At 33.8% G+C, this 16,530-nt stretch overlaps 1 protein-coding gene across 4 annotated transcripts; it reads left to right on the plus strand.

The window, feature by feature from the left end:
- The first annotated feature begins 641 nt into the window (after window positions 1-641).
- LOC111282227 (protein DWD HYPERSENSITIVE TO UV-B 1-like) lies at window positions 642-16,121 on the plus strand. 4 transcript variants are annotated; one of them, XM_022870233.2, is made up of 10 exons: window positions 642-1,069; window positions 1,393-1,459; window positions 2,800-3,053; window positions 6,321-6,906; window positions 7,445-8,101; window positions 8,391-8,831; window positions 9,519-9,713; window positions 10,535-10,591; window positions 15,497-15,559; window positions 15,638-16,121. In XM_022870233.2, exons 1-10 carry the CDS (start codon window positions 1,038-1,040, stop codon window positions 15,719-15,721), a joined length of 2,436 nt encoding a protein of 811 aa, XP_022725968.2. In that variant the 5' UTR covers window positions 642-1,037; the 3' UTR covers window positions 15,722-16,121. The 4 variants fall into 4 exon arrangements, with proteins under 4 accessions (XP_022725968.2, XP_089617247.1, XP_089617245.1 ...); XM_089761121.1 differs by having other exon boundaries at window positions 755-1,069; window positions 2,800-3,097; XM_089761119.1 differs by having other exon boundaries at window positions 755-1,069; window positions 15,667-15,829.
- The last annotated feature ends 409 nt before the right edge of the window (window positions 16,122-16,530 follow it).

Here is a 16,530-nt window from a genome sequence, read left to right on the forward strand (position 1 = left end):
TAATTTTTTTTGGGTACAAAAAATTTTAAATAAATAAATTTTTTAATTTTTTAAATCAAAATAAAATATATCATATCTGATAATTTAAAATAAATAATTATAAATTATATATTTAAAATAATTTTAACAAACGATTATTAGTAGAACTCAAACTTAAAATTTATTCATTAAAAATAAATAAATCTTAATTAATTAAATTAATCATTTATTAATATTTACATAATATTTTATACTTTATACCATTGCATCGCAACTCCATAACTTTGACCAAATAAAGCATTTTAAACGTACTTATTAAAGCCCTTAAAGGATTAACTTAGTTGGCAAGCAAAAATGGTTTTTATTTTTATTGTTAATCCAAGTTCAATTCTTGTTGACAGATGTTGCGAGTTTGATTTTATAGTTAAGTGACGTAAATTTAATAAAAATTAATAAATAAATAAAATTATAATATCAATAATAAAATATAGATATTCAAGTTTTTTTTTTTATATTTTATACAATAATATTTTTTAAAAAGCTACTTCTTAAAAAAAAAAAAAAAAAACCTATCCATTTTCTTTTCTCTTTAACACATGCATATTTTTATCTTCTACCCACAAAATAAGTATAAATTATTTATAGTTTTCACAAATGCTAATGAAACATCACTAATGCTCGAATAAAAGAACTCTTATTGTCACAATTTGAAGTCATGAAACAATTGTCGTTACTAAAGATACAAATATAGTAACTATTTGGCCAAAAAGCATATGACAACTCAAGAAAAAGAAGTTGGAAGGGTTGAGATGAACGCACGCAGCGTCGTCGGGAAAGCTGCAGCGGAGCCCGTTGATGCGTTGCAAAATTACTAAAACATTTGACATTTTTGCATTTGATGTTTCCTTCTCCGCCTTCCCTTCTTCTTACTCTCATATTTCTATGTAAAATAAAACACCCAAACATCCAATTCGACAAATATCAAAAGAAGAAAAAAAAGTTGCTTTTATTTCACAATTTCTTCCTTTCTTTTCAAAATCTCGCTGACTTGAATCGCTATGGCCATCAAAATCCCAGACTTAGGAGCAATGTAAGTCTCTGTTTTTTTACCTTTCAATGCAAATTTTGTACTGTTCCTTTATTCGATAGATTATACTTTATTGGCTGATTGTTTGTTTTGTTAGATTTTTAATTCTTCATAAAAACCTAAAATTTCTTCTCGAAATGATGAATTATTAATCTAACACCTTAGTTATCGGATTGCTTTTTTGATTTCAAATTGTTTGTTTGTTTGTTTATGAAGATTGCTTTTGCGCTTTTTTTTTTTTTTATAATCTAATCTAAATTATTTTCCAATGAGTTACGATATAGATTTTTTTTTTCTAATTTTTATATTGCTGAATTTGGTTGTAGATACATTGAATCATGCAGGAAGCATGGTGTCTCGCCAAGCACTGGATTTTTAGCTGCTCTTTTCAAGGTTTGTACCCATACATGATTATGCTAGGTACTCTGTATGGATGTAGTTGCTTTTCTTACATTTTAATGTCGCAATTTTACGAAGTTGTATGTATTTGTATGGTTTCCAATGCTTTAGAATGGACTTTGAATGTTGAGAGTTTAGACAAATGAAATTGGATCTTCTGATCATTAGACTAGGAGCTGCAAGTTGGCTTGCCAGGCTTGTGATTTTTCTGATCGTATAGTCGTGCTATCAATGCATTTCAATTTGAGACCTAGAGAATATTCTTTACAGCTTCTTTATCTTGTGAGGGTGGCACTTTGGTTTTCCTGCTTAGACTAGAAAGGACTAAGGGGAATGTTTGATGTCAGGCTTAATCTCTTCAAGCTCTTTGCTTAGACCTATTTCAATCAGTAGTAAGGAAGGAATAATTCATACTGTTATATATAGTATGCTTGAGATGTTCTTAGAGTTGAAATTTGGGGTTTAGTCTTGTTACAAAGTGTTTGACTGTACACAGTGCATCTTGTAAGTAAGAAAGGGCATATGATTTTTGCATAAGACATCTATAATCATGTAGGGAGATGCTTCTTGGTGCATCCTTATGATGGAGGACTCGGTGAAGTGAAAAGGAGTTTAGTTAGCTGGTTTTGTGACTTACATGATCTACGGAAATAGAAATTGGCTGCTTATCACATAGCACACTTAGTGATGTTGGATGAGTAGATAATACTCTAGAAATGCAAAGACTTTGAAGAACATGCTCAAAAATCAAGGGAAATTTTGATAATTCTTAAATCTCACCATACATTAATAGTATCTCAAATATCAAAATCTCCTTGGAATTGGAACTGACTGAGTATTTACATCCTGATACTTGGTTAATAAGCAAAGAATGTGACATAAATAACCTGAGTAACCTAGTCTATGTTGTTGACTGGAGTAGCTTTTGGTCTATTATGGTGGCAGAGTTGTTGGCATCCTTGGGCACTACTGCACTACTCTTAGTGGTAAAAGATGACAAAGTGTCATGTAAAGTCTAGTTTGATTGTTTTCAACCTAATATAATATGATCTAATGTTTTGGCTCAAAGGACTGTGTTCTTCCCTATTATCAAATTTGGCAAAGAGAGATTGACTTCTATGGTTAAATATGCTAAACGTTCACTGCCTTTTCCTTCTCACCTTCTTGGATACGTTGTGCCGAAACATCATGTTTCTTTCTCTTTCGGTGACAGTTTATACTTCTTTGTTTATGGTTGTGCAAGTTTTATCTTTCTCTTTTGGTGACAGTTTATACTTCTTTGTTTATGGTTGTGCAAGTTTAATCTGATAATTATCTTTTCTTTAACTTTTCAGGCCGAGGTTAAAAAATCCCGTCATGAGGAATGTATCCTGGAGATTTTCTTTGATGGTGTGAAGGATATTGATTTTCACCCACTTCTTGAAGTGTCTATTAAAATCAAGGAATCTGAGATTGACGCAGTGGATGTGATCAATGAATCATCTTGTGCATTGACTGGAGAATATGCTCTGTTACTGATGCGATCTATCGATCAAAAGCTTCGAGTAGTTGATCTCCTGGATTTGTCATTTGGGAAGGACTTCTTGCGGTATATACAAGTGTTTATTATGCATTATTGTCTTTGAGTAAAAGGTCTGATTCCGTACCTGTTTAAATGTGTATGAATTTATTTTTTTATTACGACTTTTTAGGGATGATAGAATGGTGAAGTTTTAAAATTTTTGTTGGAGAAACTTTAAGCAGTTGGATACATGGGAGTGAAGAAACGATAACCTTGTTGGCTACACTTGTTGAAATATTTTCTAACTAATTTTAATAATTTCATGATTTGAGGCATTTCAAGTGTGAACTTTTACAATATTTAATCCCTTCATGTGCACATTTCAGGAGGTAAGTTCATACTTTTAGGATCTCAAGAGGGAAAGTGTGTATTTCGGAAAAAAAAAAGGAAAAAAATGGTAAAAAGTGCAATTAGCTAATTATGCTACAATTCAATGTTTTCTGAATTGTTAAGCAGACTTTCCTTTTTTATCATCAATTATGTAGCATTATCCCACCATATGGTAGGCTAATGATTTCTCCTTACTTTTTCTTCCTTAAAAAATGTTGATTGTAGCCACCTCAACAAGTTTATTCTTAGACATGATCATCAACAACTGGTAAGCTCTTGATTATGATCACACAAAAATCACCAATATGCTCATTATTTTTTTCTTTAGGGTGGGGGGGGGGGGGGTGTGGTGGTGTTGTTAAGAAACTCAACCAAGCCTAAATTTTTAGTTGGTTGAAACTTGAAAGAGAACAGAAGAGACCAAGCTAGAACTGAGAAATATTCTCCTTGAGATGTGTGAGACAGTGCAAAACTGATTTTATGGTGACTTGTATCAGTATTACTTGTCATCAACTCTAACCCAAAAAACCACATTGTAGAAAAGAAAAAGATAAAAACATAAAGAAGCTTATACTTGTACATTTGATGCAATTTGAGTAACACAAATATCTTATAATTGACATTGCTGATTAAACTTCTTTTTTGCTTTACTTCTTCCTCTATGTCATAAATCTTGGATATTCTTTTAGGCGTAAATAGAGGTAATCAGGCGCCTATGATGGCAATTTAAGTTTAGTTTGAAGTTGAGGTTGAGGTGGAGATATAGGTTAGCACTATGTTGACATGATTGAGGCTGCAGTCAATGGGGTTTGTCAATGTAGAAGGTGGTTTCTGTTATAAATGTCCTATGGGAAACCATGATTCAAATCCTTCTTTATCCCTTTATGGATGGAGCTGTGCTTTGCAGTAGAATAATTTGGCAATGCATTTATTTTTGGTTATTTTATTTTTAAATATTTCAATACTAACATGTTTCAGTTTAAAAAGAATCTGCTGATGTGTTAGCTTTGGCACGCAATACATCGGATGTGTTTCAAATTGTAAGAGGGCGGTGGCAGATAAATTAGATAAGGGTATTGTTCTCATTTTGAATTTGTTCTATAAGTCTAATAACTTAAGTCCTAAAAATATTGCTTATTACAATATTTTGAAGGTGATATAATCATTTGACATTTGTCTAAATAACTACCGTCTAGCAGGGGCAAGTAGAACATTGGGTACATACGAATCTAATGGTATTTGTAACTTCAAAAATCAACTGGGGGAGGGGGAGGGAGGTCTGTGTACTTGCACCTTATGATAAAAATCAGGAAGTGAAGATGATAATCAATACAAAAGGAGATTGATAATTGCCTTAGACTTTCCACTGAATGTATAAGGAACACCAGTGAGTATTCTCAAGTCAGGATTTAATATTATCCATAAATCATGTAATTATGTTGAAACAATTAGTCAGTGAAGCTTTAGAAAGGTTTCCTCTCTTGATAGTTCCCTCTTCATTTTCAGCATGCAATCTTTCTCAATATAGTAAAAAATATACATTAGATTTCTATAGTTGCCTAAGGAGATTAGGATGAAATAACCAACACAACTACAAAAGAATAATAAATGCTTTTAAGCTAATTTGTATTTTTTTCAAGAACCTATAACCTTTTTGGAATGCCAGTTAAGAGTGACATTGAGTAAATATTTAACACACTTTGGATTCAATAGTTTTAATGATTATATTGTCGTAGTTTATTTTGTATATATTGTAACGTAAACTTATTTCGCCATTTGAGTACTTGATCTTACTGTATATTTCAAATATTTTTAGAAGAAGCGTGTGTTGGAAAGTGGCGCCTCTAGATCTCAACCATATAGTTGTTGTTTATCGAAAAGTGGATATTACTTGTCATTTAGTTATAGCTGGTTTGTTTTAGATGGGGACACCATTTTGTGAATTTGGCTTTAGAAAAGATTTGGTTCTTTTTCCTTTTCTCCTTCTCTCTCTCCTTTTTTTTATTTATTTTAAATTCTGATTCATAGGCAAATTTGCTATACGACCCCAATATGAATAATTTTTGTAGCTGTGCTTGTACTTGATGAGTTTTTTGGGTGCTAATATCACTGACAACCATTTGTTCTTTGGGGCATAGTATTTTTCTTCATGTACTAATCTTTAATGAATACTATAAATGCTTCCAATGCATGTTTGAAAGATATGAATCATCTGCTTGAGAGGCCTTTGATTATGAAATAAATGTAAGTTGTAGATGCAGAAGAGCTCATATCACTGTTCTTATCAAAGTAACGAACTCCCTGTTCTTTCTTGGTTTCTCTATTTTACTAGCTGTTTTCTTTTTGCAAATGGCTGACTGCATGGAGTGCTTCTGTTAGCCTCTGGTAGATGATGTGTCAAGGAATCCACCTACTCTACCAGCTGGAGCTGTTAGTTTGATTTGTCCTTGTCAAGTGGTATTATCCCACATCAGTCAAGTTTAGAGTTTTCTGTGGCTCTTTTGTTTAGCTTGGGCATCTCCACCTATTGCCAATTGGTTTTAGTTTGGAAGTTTAGCAGTCTCATTAATGATTTCTTTTTGGTCAGCTTGGGCTGATGAAAGGGACTAGAAGTACTTCAAACATTTGCGTTTTGATATCTGCTAGATTAGATTTTGGCAGTGTTTCAATTATAACTGAAGCCTAAATGAGTATATGCTGTTGCATAATAGTGGAGATGCTTGAATACAGTATTTTTTTGGCCTAATATTATGGTGAATTTAGATTTTTATTTTGTCTCTATTGCTTAAGTTCCCATTTTATAAGTTGAGTGTTAACACTTTTGTAATTACTGCACTTTGTGCTTTCTAGATGATGCTTGTTAAGGTAGTTGCTTTATCTCTTTTGGAAAAACTTGTGAAGCTAACAACAACAAATGGTTTTATATGTCTTTGATTTTTTAACTAATTCAAGTTATACAATCAGGGATCTTTCTCAAGGAGGTTTACAATGCCAAGTTCTAAATTTGAGGTCTTCGCATTTTCGGAAGCTCAACTTGGTGGGAAAATTTATGTGGTTGCACACCCTTAACCTCGACTATAGCACTACGCTCACTAGTTTCCGGGAGGATTGTTTTTCTTGCATGCCCAATCTAATGTGTCTCTCAATGTGTGAAACCAGAATTTCCAACCTATGGACTACAATTGCAGCACTTTCCAAACTCCTTTCTTTGGTGGAACTTAGGTTTCAGAACTGGTTATGCTGCAATGATGTTAGATCCTCTGGATCATCCAGTGGAGATCATCAAACTGGAACCAGTCAGCTGAGTGGTGCATCTTACCATGGGACGTTGCCTATTAGTCTTGATTTACTTATGGTTTTTAACTCTGTGACTGAACATGCAATAAAAAATTTGCTTCCATTCAGTATGAATCATAATTTTCAAAGCACAAATGAGGAGTCATCGGATGATAGTGAAGTAGATTTTGCTATTCACCTGGAGGATAGTTACATGGACTCGTCATCCAATGCACCTCCTGGGTGGAACAGAGAGATTAATCGACTGAGTGAGGTGAATCTATGGCCTCTCATCACTAGTTTCTTGAGTTGTTTTCATAATAGCATATTACGCGGTATTAGGGGTCTAAAAATGGAAGTTATTGGTTTACTTTTTAATGTAATGATGGTATCGAGGAGAAATAATTTGTTGCCCAACACAGATAATTCCCGATATGCCAGTTAAATTCTCTGAAGTTTGAAGTTATTTTTAAGTTTTTAATTATTGTTATTAGTATTTCCTTTTCATTTCTCAGGATCTTGTCTTAATATTAGGCGGAAATTCCTGTATTTTGTAGATTGGGAAATGGATGAGGATATCTTAGGATTCATTTGTGGTTTTCAATCTAAATTCTTTAGATTGGGAAATGGATGAGGATACCACGTTAGTTAGAGTTTAGTCGTGGTGTTCAATCTAAATTCCTGATAGAATCATTGATTATGAGGGTTGTTATACAGTGGTGGAGTAATAATTCCCCTTATTTTGTTTAACATCATTCTTCTTATGCATTGGTTTTAATAGACCTTGTTTATTGTTCTAATTCATTTGACAGGTTTCTTCTGCTGTGCTGTCAAATCAAAATGGAGAAGAGTCTTGTGAAGGTGCCTTCACAAGGCATGTTGCAGATGTTTCATTCAAGTACATTTCTGAACATGCTTCACCAATATGCTTCGAGAAACATTATAGGGAGTACATGATAGCTTCAATACCCCAGTTGAGAGTTTTGGATAACTTACCTATCAGAAATATTGACAGGGAGATGGCTAATGTGACATTTTTTAAATATTTTGAGTACCTGCCTTATAGAAGGAACGATAAAGAAAATGTTGTTAGTATATTGCAGAAGCGTGAAATTAGAGCAAGCCATACTAGCTTGCGAAAACCAAAGCAAAGGCCATTGGATCCAGCCGGGAAATCACATTATTTTTACACCCGATCTCTTTGTGCTGCAAAAATGGGATCTTCACCTTGGCCATTTCTGCATGCACTTTCTATCCCAGGCAGCGATTTGGGAGATGAAAACAGGAGCTTTCGTCCAAGACAGTTTGAGTATCATCCATCTTACTCCAGCCTGATGGCCTTTGGAACTTTAGATGGTGAAGTAGTTGTTATCAACCATGAAAATGAGAAAATTGTTAGTTACATTCCTTCACTCGGGGCAATGAATATTGTGTTGGGGCTCTGTTGGCTCAAGAAGTATCCCTCTAAGGTGAGTAAATACCATAAGGAACTCTTAAGAGAGGTTAAATTGTAGTGCTTTCTAACTTCATAAATGTATTTCCCTATTAAACTCTATTTCTTTTTCCTCTTGTGGAATCATTTAGTGTTGTAGTAGAAAGTTCGCTCTTACCACTTTAAGAGAACCATTCTCATATATTCATCCCTCAGTGTCAACTCATTAATGATATGATGCAACTTTTGGACATTTTGTTCTCTGCCATATTAAAGTCTGATAAATGTCGCTGTTTTTTATTTGGTTTTTACCTTTTTTCATTCAGCTGATAGCTGGTTCAGATAATGGCTCACTGAAGCTGTATGATATTCAGCATTTCACATCAACTTCCAAGTGCATGCATACTGGCGCTGGTTCTGTCACCTTTGATGAGTTTGACCAATTAACATCTGTTCATGTTAACTCTACAGATGAACTCTTTCTTGCAAGTGGTTACTCTAAAAATGTGGCTCTGTATGATATCAACAGTGGAAGACGCTTACAGATGTTCACAGATATGCACCAAGAACATATTAATGTAGTCAAGTTTTCAAACCATTCCCCATCAATTTTTGCAACTTCATCATTTGATCAGGATATTAAAATGTGGGACCTGAGACAGAAGCCAATAAGGCCTTGCTATGCTGCTTCAAGTTCTAGAGGAAATGTGATGGTCTGCTTCTCGCCAGATGATCACTATCTTCTTGCTTCAGCTGTTGACAACGAGGTAATTTTTATTTATAATAAATAACAGCATGAGTTGGAGTGCCTGTTCCAATGTTGTTCCATGTATTTGAACATTGAGTTTCATACTGTGACTATGACTAGACATGTTCCTTAAGATCTGGACTCAAATATTATTGGATGGGTCAGGATATAAAACCAATATATGGTTAAGAATAAATTTGGCTAGAAATTCTTACTATGACTGAACCACTTTTATGAAAGATTTCTGTGAATAGAGCTGCTGCTTTTCTTCATAATAGAGATTGTTGGCTTTTGCTCGTATCTTCAGTTTTCAATTCTGAATCTTAGTTGTGCAAGAGGGTGGATTCAGGTTATAGCAGCCACTAAATGCAAAGTTAACTGACAGCTCTGTTTACAAACTACCACTTTGGCAGGTTCATAAATTGGGTAATGACTTGTGGTTGTGGAAGTACCACTATATTGTACTTCTAAGAGAATGTATAACTTATTTTCCTTTGCCAAGGCTTGCAAAACTCAATTGAAATGTGCCCTTTCTTATAATTGTTTTGGGCCTTTTTGTTCATGTTTGCTGTCTTCCTCTTTCTGTTGTTTAAATTTTGCATTAATTTTTATTAATTGTAATTTGTAAATATTTACTCCTTTTCTTTTTAGGTTTATGCCATGTAAAAGAAGGTTTTACTTTGATTTAACATGTAGATATTGACAGGTAAGACAGCTTCTGGCTGCTGATGGAAGGCTTCACCTGAATTTTGAGATACCTTCAACTGGCAGCCCACAAAATTACACTCGTTCCTACTACCTGAATGGTAAGGACTATATTATAAGTGGGAGCTGTGATGAACATGTTGTCCGTGTTTGCTGTGCTCAAACTGGGAGGCGTCTCAGGGATATTTCTTTGGAGGTACACGTCACTTTCAATTTGCACAATTTTTTTTTTCTACATCTATGTGCTCTGATTTATGAAGCATAGAATGATTCAGTATGGATACATGTGCCTAGCACAGACCAATTTTGAAGACAGGATATGTTCCTCTCTCTCTCTCTCTCTCATTGCATTGTAGAATTTGTTAGTGACAAGGTTTTGGCTATTTGTGTTTCTGTGCTATTCAAAAGTTTGGAGTTAAGGACAAAAAGGTTGATTAAAATATAGCACCAACTTTCTTAAATGTTAGTACATGTTTTGTGGGGATATTTGTAAATGAAAGGATATAATACGACTGGAATCAACAGAAATAGCTTTTAGGAATAAAACTTTAGGTTTGAACTTGGGCTGATTTGTTTAGGTTTAAAATTTTGCTATATCAGTAAATCAGTATATTAAGCAAGGAATGTAAGAATAGATAGGAGTTGCAAAAAACAAAAAGGAAAATCTGAGAAAAGACCACTGATGAAGAGGAAAGCCAGAAACTGAGAAACCAGGTTAAGCTGTTTGACAATTTTTTCAGAGCCTGTCATCATGAAAAGAAGACAATGCCTAGAGAAAAATATATTTGTAAACTAATGAAAGAACGAGGTTGAGGGAGAGAGAGTTGTAAGCACAATTTATTACCAGAACAAGTACAAAGAAATATGGGAGGAAAAAACTCACAGAAATTGAGTATTGGATTATCTATTTCCAATTTCTTACCTTGTAGTTAGCTTCTGGTAAAACAACCCTCTATATCCCTTCCTTTCCAAATTTGTTGTTCCTCTTTTTGTTGATTTCTTTTTGGTGTTATGCAGGGAAAAGCCTCAGGGAGTTCGATGTTTGTGCAATCACTAAGGGGTGATCCCTTTAGGGTGAGTAACATTTTTCTGGCAATACTTTCCCCCTGTAAATAGTGGTGCATACCAAGGGAGAAATGATTCTAAATTGTCTATTTAAAGCAACATACTTACATTTTGAAAATTTTTGTGAAAACCCTTTTTCCCTTTTAGTTTTGTTTTAATCTATCTTAAATGGGGCATTCAGAAATAGTGGCACCGATTGTTTTATGCTGACCTAGTTCCGTTGTTTGATTCTTATGGTTGTGAAACATGAGTTACATGTCTAGTTGCTTGTCCTCTGATGCACTAAACAAGAAGTAGGTTTACTGTGTTCACCTTGCTTATTTTTCATTCTTTGTTTTAATGAACCTATGTCTTTCAAATCATTTATAACTTGGGTAGAACTGAGCACACTAAGAGAAGGCTGTTTTCTATGGTGTTGCTTACATTAATGAACCTTCGAATCAAATCATTTATAGCTGATTGACCGGGATAACTTAATCCATTGTATTTTAGGGCTATCTGTGGGAAAACACTTATTTACAGCTGGTTGTAATCTGTATATTTATATTTGTATTTCTAGAATTAAGTATTTGTATCCCTAAAATTAGGATAGACGATCCCTCAATTATAGGATTAGTTTTTTAAGAAGATTTAGTTTTCTAGTTTAACCCCTAGTTAGTTGTATATAAACCTAAGATTCTTGTATAATTCTCAATAAGCAATTTTTCAATATACATTCAGTTTTCACACTGATTTATTTCTTAGTTTTTTCACATGGTATCAGAGTTTTAGGCTTTTCTTGGGAGCAAAATTTTCAGCCTTCATTGCTGACTTCTATTTTAGGCCTTCATTGTCGAATCCTGTTTAGGCCTTCATTGCAGAACCCTTTCAAAGAAAAATATCACTATCACCCAATTTGAGGAAATGTCAAGTGGAAAAATCACTGGAGTATTACAGATGTCTCAGAAACAATGAGAGTTCAACAGGGAAGAGATTGAAAAACTGAAAAACTTATTGAAAATCCTTAAAAAGCCTACTGTGGTATGCTCTTTGGGTAAGGTTTCTAGTTCAGGTAAAGCTTCCGGTTCTCATGGATTAAATGTCTCGGCTAAGCCTATTACGAATTCTTGGGTCATTGACTCAGGAGCCACAGACCATATGATACATTCCTCACAAAAGTTTAGTACATATAACCTGTGTCCTAATAATAAGAAAACTGTTGTTGCAGATGGTTCACTTACTATAATGGCAGGATTAGGAGATGTTCAAGTTAATCCCTCGTTTGTTCTAAAAAATGTTTTTCATGTTCTTAGATTGTCTACTAATCTGATATCTATATAAAAACTTACCAGAGATATGAATTGCAAAGTAACTTTTTATCCCTCTTATTGTAAATTTCAAGACTAGAGTTCAGGGAAGATGATTAAACTTGCTAAGGAGAAGGATGGATTATACTATCTTGAGACATCAAATAACACAAGTAATATAAAAAATAGTTTACCTTTATCATTTCTTTCTGAAAAATCTTCCAATAAAGACAAAATCTGGTTTTATCATTTTCGTCTTGGACATCCTTCTTTTGGAACTTTGAGAAATATGTTTCCTTCTTTGTTCAAAGGATTAAATGTCGGAGATTTTCACTGTGATATTTGCGAACTTGCAAAGCATAGACGTGTCTTTTCCAATCAGTAACAAAAAAAGTTCTACTCCCTTTTACTTGATTCATAGTGATATTTGGTGTCCCTTTACAATTCTTAATATTTCTGGTGCGAGATGGTTTGTTTCATTCATAGATGATTGTACCAGGGTCTCTGGATTTTTTTACTTAAATCCAAATCAGATGTGAATAGTGTGTTTTTAAGCTTCCAAAACATTATTCAAAATCAATTTGGTGTGAGAATAAAGAGATTTAGGTCTAATAATGCAAGAGACAACTTCAACCAAAGTCTATCCACCTATTTCCAAAAAGAGAAGATTATCCATGAGTCATCTTGTGTTAATACTCCACAGCAGAATGGAGTGGCAGAGAGAAAAAATAATAATTTATTAGCCACAACCCGAGCTTTTCTTTTTCAAGCAAATGTACCTAAATCTTATTGGGGGAAGTTGTTCTCATTGCCACACACATTATAAATAGGTTGCCTTCAAGAGTTTTGAGATTTAAAACTCATATGGAACTACTCTCACAATTTTATCTCAATCTTAATACCACAAATAATCTCACACCTAGGATATTTGGCTGTACATCATTTGTTCATGTTCACAGTCATAACCGGGAAAAGTTGGATCCAAGAGCGATTAAATCATTTGTTCATGTTCACAGTCATAACAAGAAAAAGTTAGATCCAAGAGCGATTAAGTGTATTTTTGTGGGGTATTCTTCAACTCAAAAAGGATATAAATGCTATCATCCTCTTACTAAAAAAATTTATATGTCCGCAGATGTCATTTTTGAAGAAAAATCATTTTTGAAGAAAAATCATTTTTTACTCAACCTTATCTTCAGGGGGAGACTTCATTTATGGAAGATAAGGATAAAGACTTCTTTTTGTTTGATTTGTCCCCTTTTTCAACATTTACACCCATTAATTCTTCTGAGTCGAAACCTGTTTCTGCTGAGCCCAAGTCAAACACTGAATTTGACTCTGAACCCATTCCAAATACGAAAGATGTGACAAAGGATAATATTGTTCTTGATTCTATAAAGGAATTACAGGTGTACTCAAGAAGGAAAGTTTCAAATCTTGAACCAGTGTCAGTCCAAGAACCTGATCCTAACTCTGAAAATGAGGTAACTACAGTTTTTGACTCTATTTCTCAAAATGAGCATGAATCTCCTAAAACTATAACTAGTGATTATGATCTGCCTATTGCCATTAAGAAAGGAACCAGAGAATGTACCAAGCATCCACTATACCCAATTTCTAATTTTGTGTCATTTGAAAAATTCTCACCATCCTACAAAAATTTTCTTGTGAGCCTAAACACTATTTCTGTTCCAACTACATTATCCGAGGCATTATCCAATGAGAAATAGAGGCAAGCGATGAAAATAGAAATAAAGGCCTTAGAGAAAAGTTAGACATGGGAACTGGTAGAGTTGCCTAAAGGAAAAAATTCAGTGGGATGTAAATGGGTTTTCACTGTAAAATACAAGGCAGATGCTACTGTTGAAAGGTATAAAGCCAAGTTAGTGGCTAAGCTCTACACTCAAACTTATGGAGTGGATTATCAAGAAACCTTTGCTCTAGTTGTCAAGATGAATACAGTTAGGATTTTGTTATCATTGGCTGCAAATTACAATTGACAGCTTCAACAATTTGATGTAAAGAATGCTTTTCTACATGGTGATTTAGAAGAAGAAATATATATGAAGGTTCCACCGGGATTTGGAGGTTATCTAAAAGCAAACAAAGTATGCAGGTTGAAAAAAGCTTTATATGGCCTTAAACAGTCTCCTAGAGCTTGGTTCGGGAGATTTACCAAAGTGATGCTAGCAATGAGATATAAACAGAGTCAAGGAGATCACACATTATTTATCAAGCACTCTGATTCAGGGAGAGTCAGTTTTATTAGTGTATGTTGATGATATAATTGTAATTGGAGATGATGAAAAAGAGAGAGAATCTTTAAAACAATGTTTGGCTAGAGAATTTGAGATAAAAGAGCTAAGGAGATTGAAGTACTTCCTAAGAATTGAAGTAGCTCACTTACGGCATAGTATTTTTATCTCACAACAGAAATATGTGATGGATCTTCTCAAGGAAACTAGGAAGCTTGCATGTAAACCTGCAAATACTTCTATAGATCCTAATCATAAAATTGGAGAAGTTAATGAAGATGCTGCTGTAAATAGAGAGATGTACCAAAGATTAGTTGGAAGACTCATTTATCTCTCACATACTAGACCTGATATAGCATATGTTGTGAATGTGGTAAGTCAATTTATGCATAGTCCTAAAGAAGTGCACATACAGGCTATCTACCGTATATTGCACTATTTGAAGGCCAATCCTGGGAGAGGTATCTTATTCAAAAGAAATTTGGAGTTAGTTCTAGAAGCATATACAGATGTTGATTATGCAGGTTTAGTAATTGATAGAAGATCCACCTCAGGCTACTGCATTTTCTTATGTGATAATCTTGTGACTTGGAGGAGTAAAAAATAGAATGTGGTGGCAAGATCAAGTGCTGAAGCAGAGTTCAGAGCAATGGTTCAAGGAATTTGTGAACTACTATGGTTAAAGATTATCTTAGAGGACTTGAAGATTAAGTGGGATGGACCAATGAGACTCTATTGTGATAACAAGTCTGCAATAAGCATTGCACACAATCTTGTACAACATGACAGAATAAAACACATTGAAGTAGACCAGCATTTCATAAAGGAGAAACTAGATAGTGGGTTGATTTGTACACCTTATGTATCAACCAAGGGTTAGCTTGCAGATATGTTGACTAAAGGTCTTAGCAGTGCAACATTTCAAGAAATTATTTCCAAGCTAGGAATGAAAAATACCTATTCACAAGCTTGAGGGGGAGTGTGGGAAAACACTTATTTACAGCTGGTTGTAATCTGTATATTTATACTTATATCTCTAGAATTAAGTATTTGTATCCCTAAAATTAGGATAGACAATCCCTCAATTATAGGATTAGTTTTTTAGGAAGATTTAGTTTCTTAGTTTAACCCCTAGTTGTATATAAACCTAAGATTCTTGTATAATTCTCAATAAGCAGTTTTTCAATATACATTCAGTTTTCACACTGATTTATTTCTTAGTTTTTTCACACTATCTTTATATCTTATGGGTGAAATATTAGTATTGGTGCTTCCGCAACTTGGCATTTCCATTCATAGTAGAACCCAATTCGAGTATTATCAGGTTTTTTTTTTTTTTTATACGTATTAATTTCAAATGTCCTTACTCCCAGGCTTTCAACATGAGCATCTTAACTGCCTACACACAACCAAGCTCGAAGTCCGAAATTGTAAAGGTATATATCTCACGACTTGTTTTTCTTTATATTGTTGAGTGTCTCAACCTTCCCGTGATGCTGAAACCCATGTTTTAGGTCAATTTGCTGGCTTCTTCTGACTGTAGCAAGGAATCTTCTCCTAATCAGAGCTGTTGCCCATCCAACAGTATGGGAGGTTAATTCATGTACATACAAAAGCTGCATTATCTCCTTTTTCCTATTATGTTACTTCATAAAACCTATAGGGTGAGAACCACAGTTTATACAGGTTAGCACTACAGTCAATTTGGAATATTCAATTTATCAATTGCAAAAATGTAAAATGTAACTAAGCTTGTTCTTTCTGTTACTTTGCTGATAACAGTAAGTCAGTAGCATGTGAGAGAACTTAAATGGGCTACTTTAGTCAGTTGATGTGCTGGGCTGCCTTAAGTTTAGGTTTTTGTCTGTTTTAATCTTTGGATTTTGGTCAAACATTTTACATTTTGTTTAAGCCCATTAGTTTTGTTTTTGGGTACTTTGGAACATGTTCTTGAAATGAAGCTCCTTAGGACTTGAATCCTTTTCTTTTGTTGGATAACTGAACCCATGAATTCCTACAAACTACATTAATTATAGTATCATCAATGATGATAGATGACATTACGCATTAGTAGTCATTGTTACAAATCATGCATTTGGCATGCTTCGATTCAAACATGAAGTTAAATCTGTACATGCCAATGTTATATGTGAGCCAATGACCGGGAAATTTGCATCACATCTTCTGTTGATTAGAAAGAGACCTGTAAAATGGTATTTTCAAGGATTAGACAGTTAATAGGTATTCATGATGTCGTGAACTATAATGCATGTGAAATCTTCCGGAATTTCCATTGATCATAAAAAAAAAAAAAAATTGTAATTTAGGTATCATTAGAGATTTTAAAAATTTAAGTACTAAATTAAATATTTTATTATAATTCAAAAATTATTAATAGTATTAACTT

Source organism: Durio zibethinus, chromosome 5 (assembly GCF_047325235.1).
Source record: "Durio zibethinus cultivar Kanyao isolate XHJ-2024 chromosome 5, ASM4732523v1, whole genome shotgun sequence".
In the NCBI taxonomy this organism is placed as follows: domain Eukaryota; kingdom Viridiplantae; phylum Streptophyta; class Magnoliopsida; order Malvales; family Malvaceae; genus Durio; species Durio zibethinus.

Coding starts and splice junctions, on each gene's coding strand:
- LOC111282227 (XM_022870233.2), top strand. CDS start 1,038: ATGGCCATCAAAATCCCAGACTTAGGAGCAAT. Junction 6,907..7,444: donor AGATTAATCGACTGAGTGAG/GTGAATCTATGG, acceptor TTCATTTGACAG/GTTTCTTCTGCTGTGCTGTC. Junction 9,714..10,534: donor TCAGGGATATTTCTTTGGAG/GTACACGTCACT, acceptor GGTGTTATGCAG/GGAAAAGCCTCAGGGAGTTC.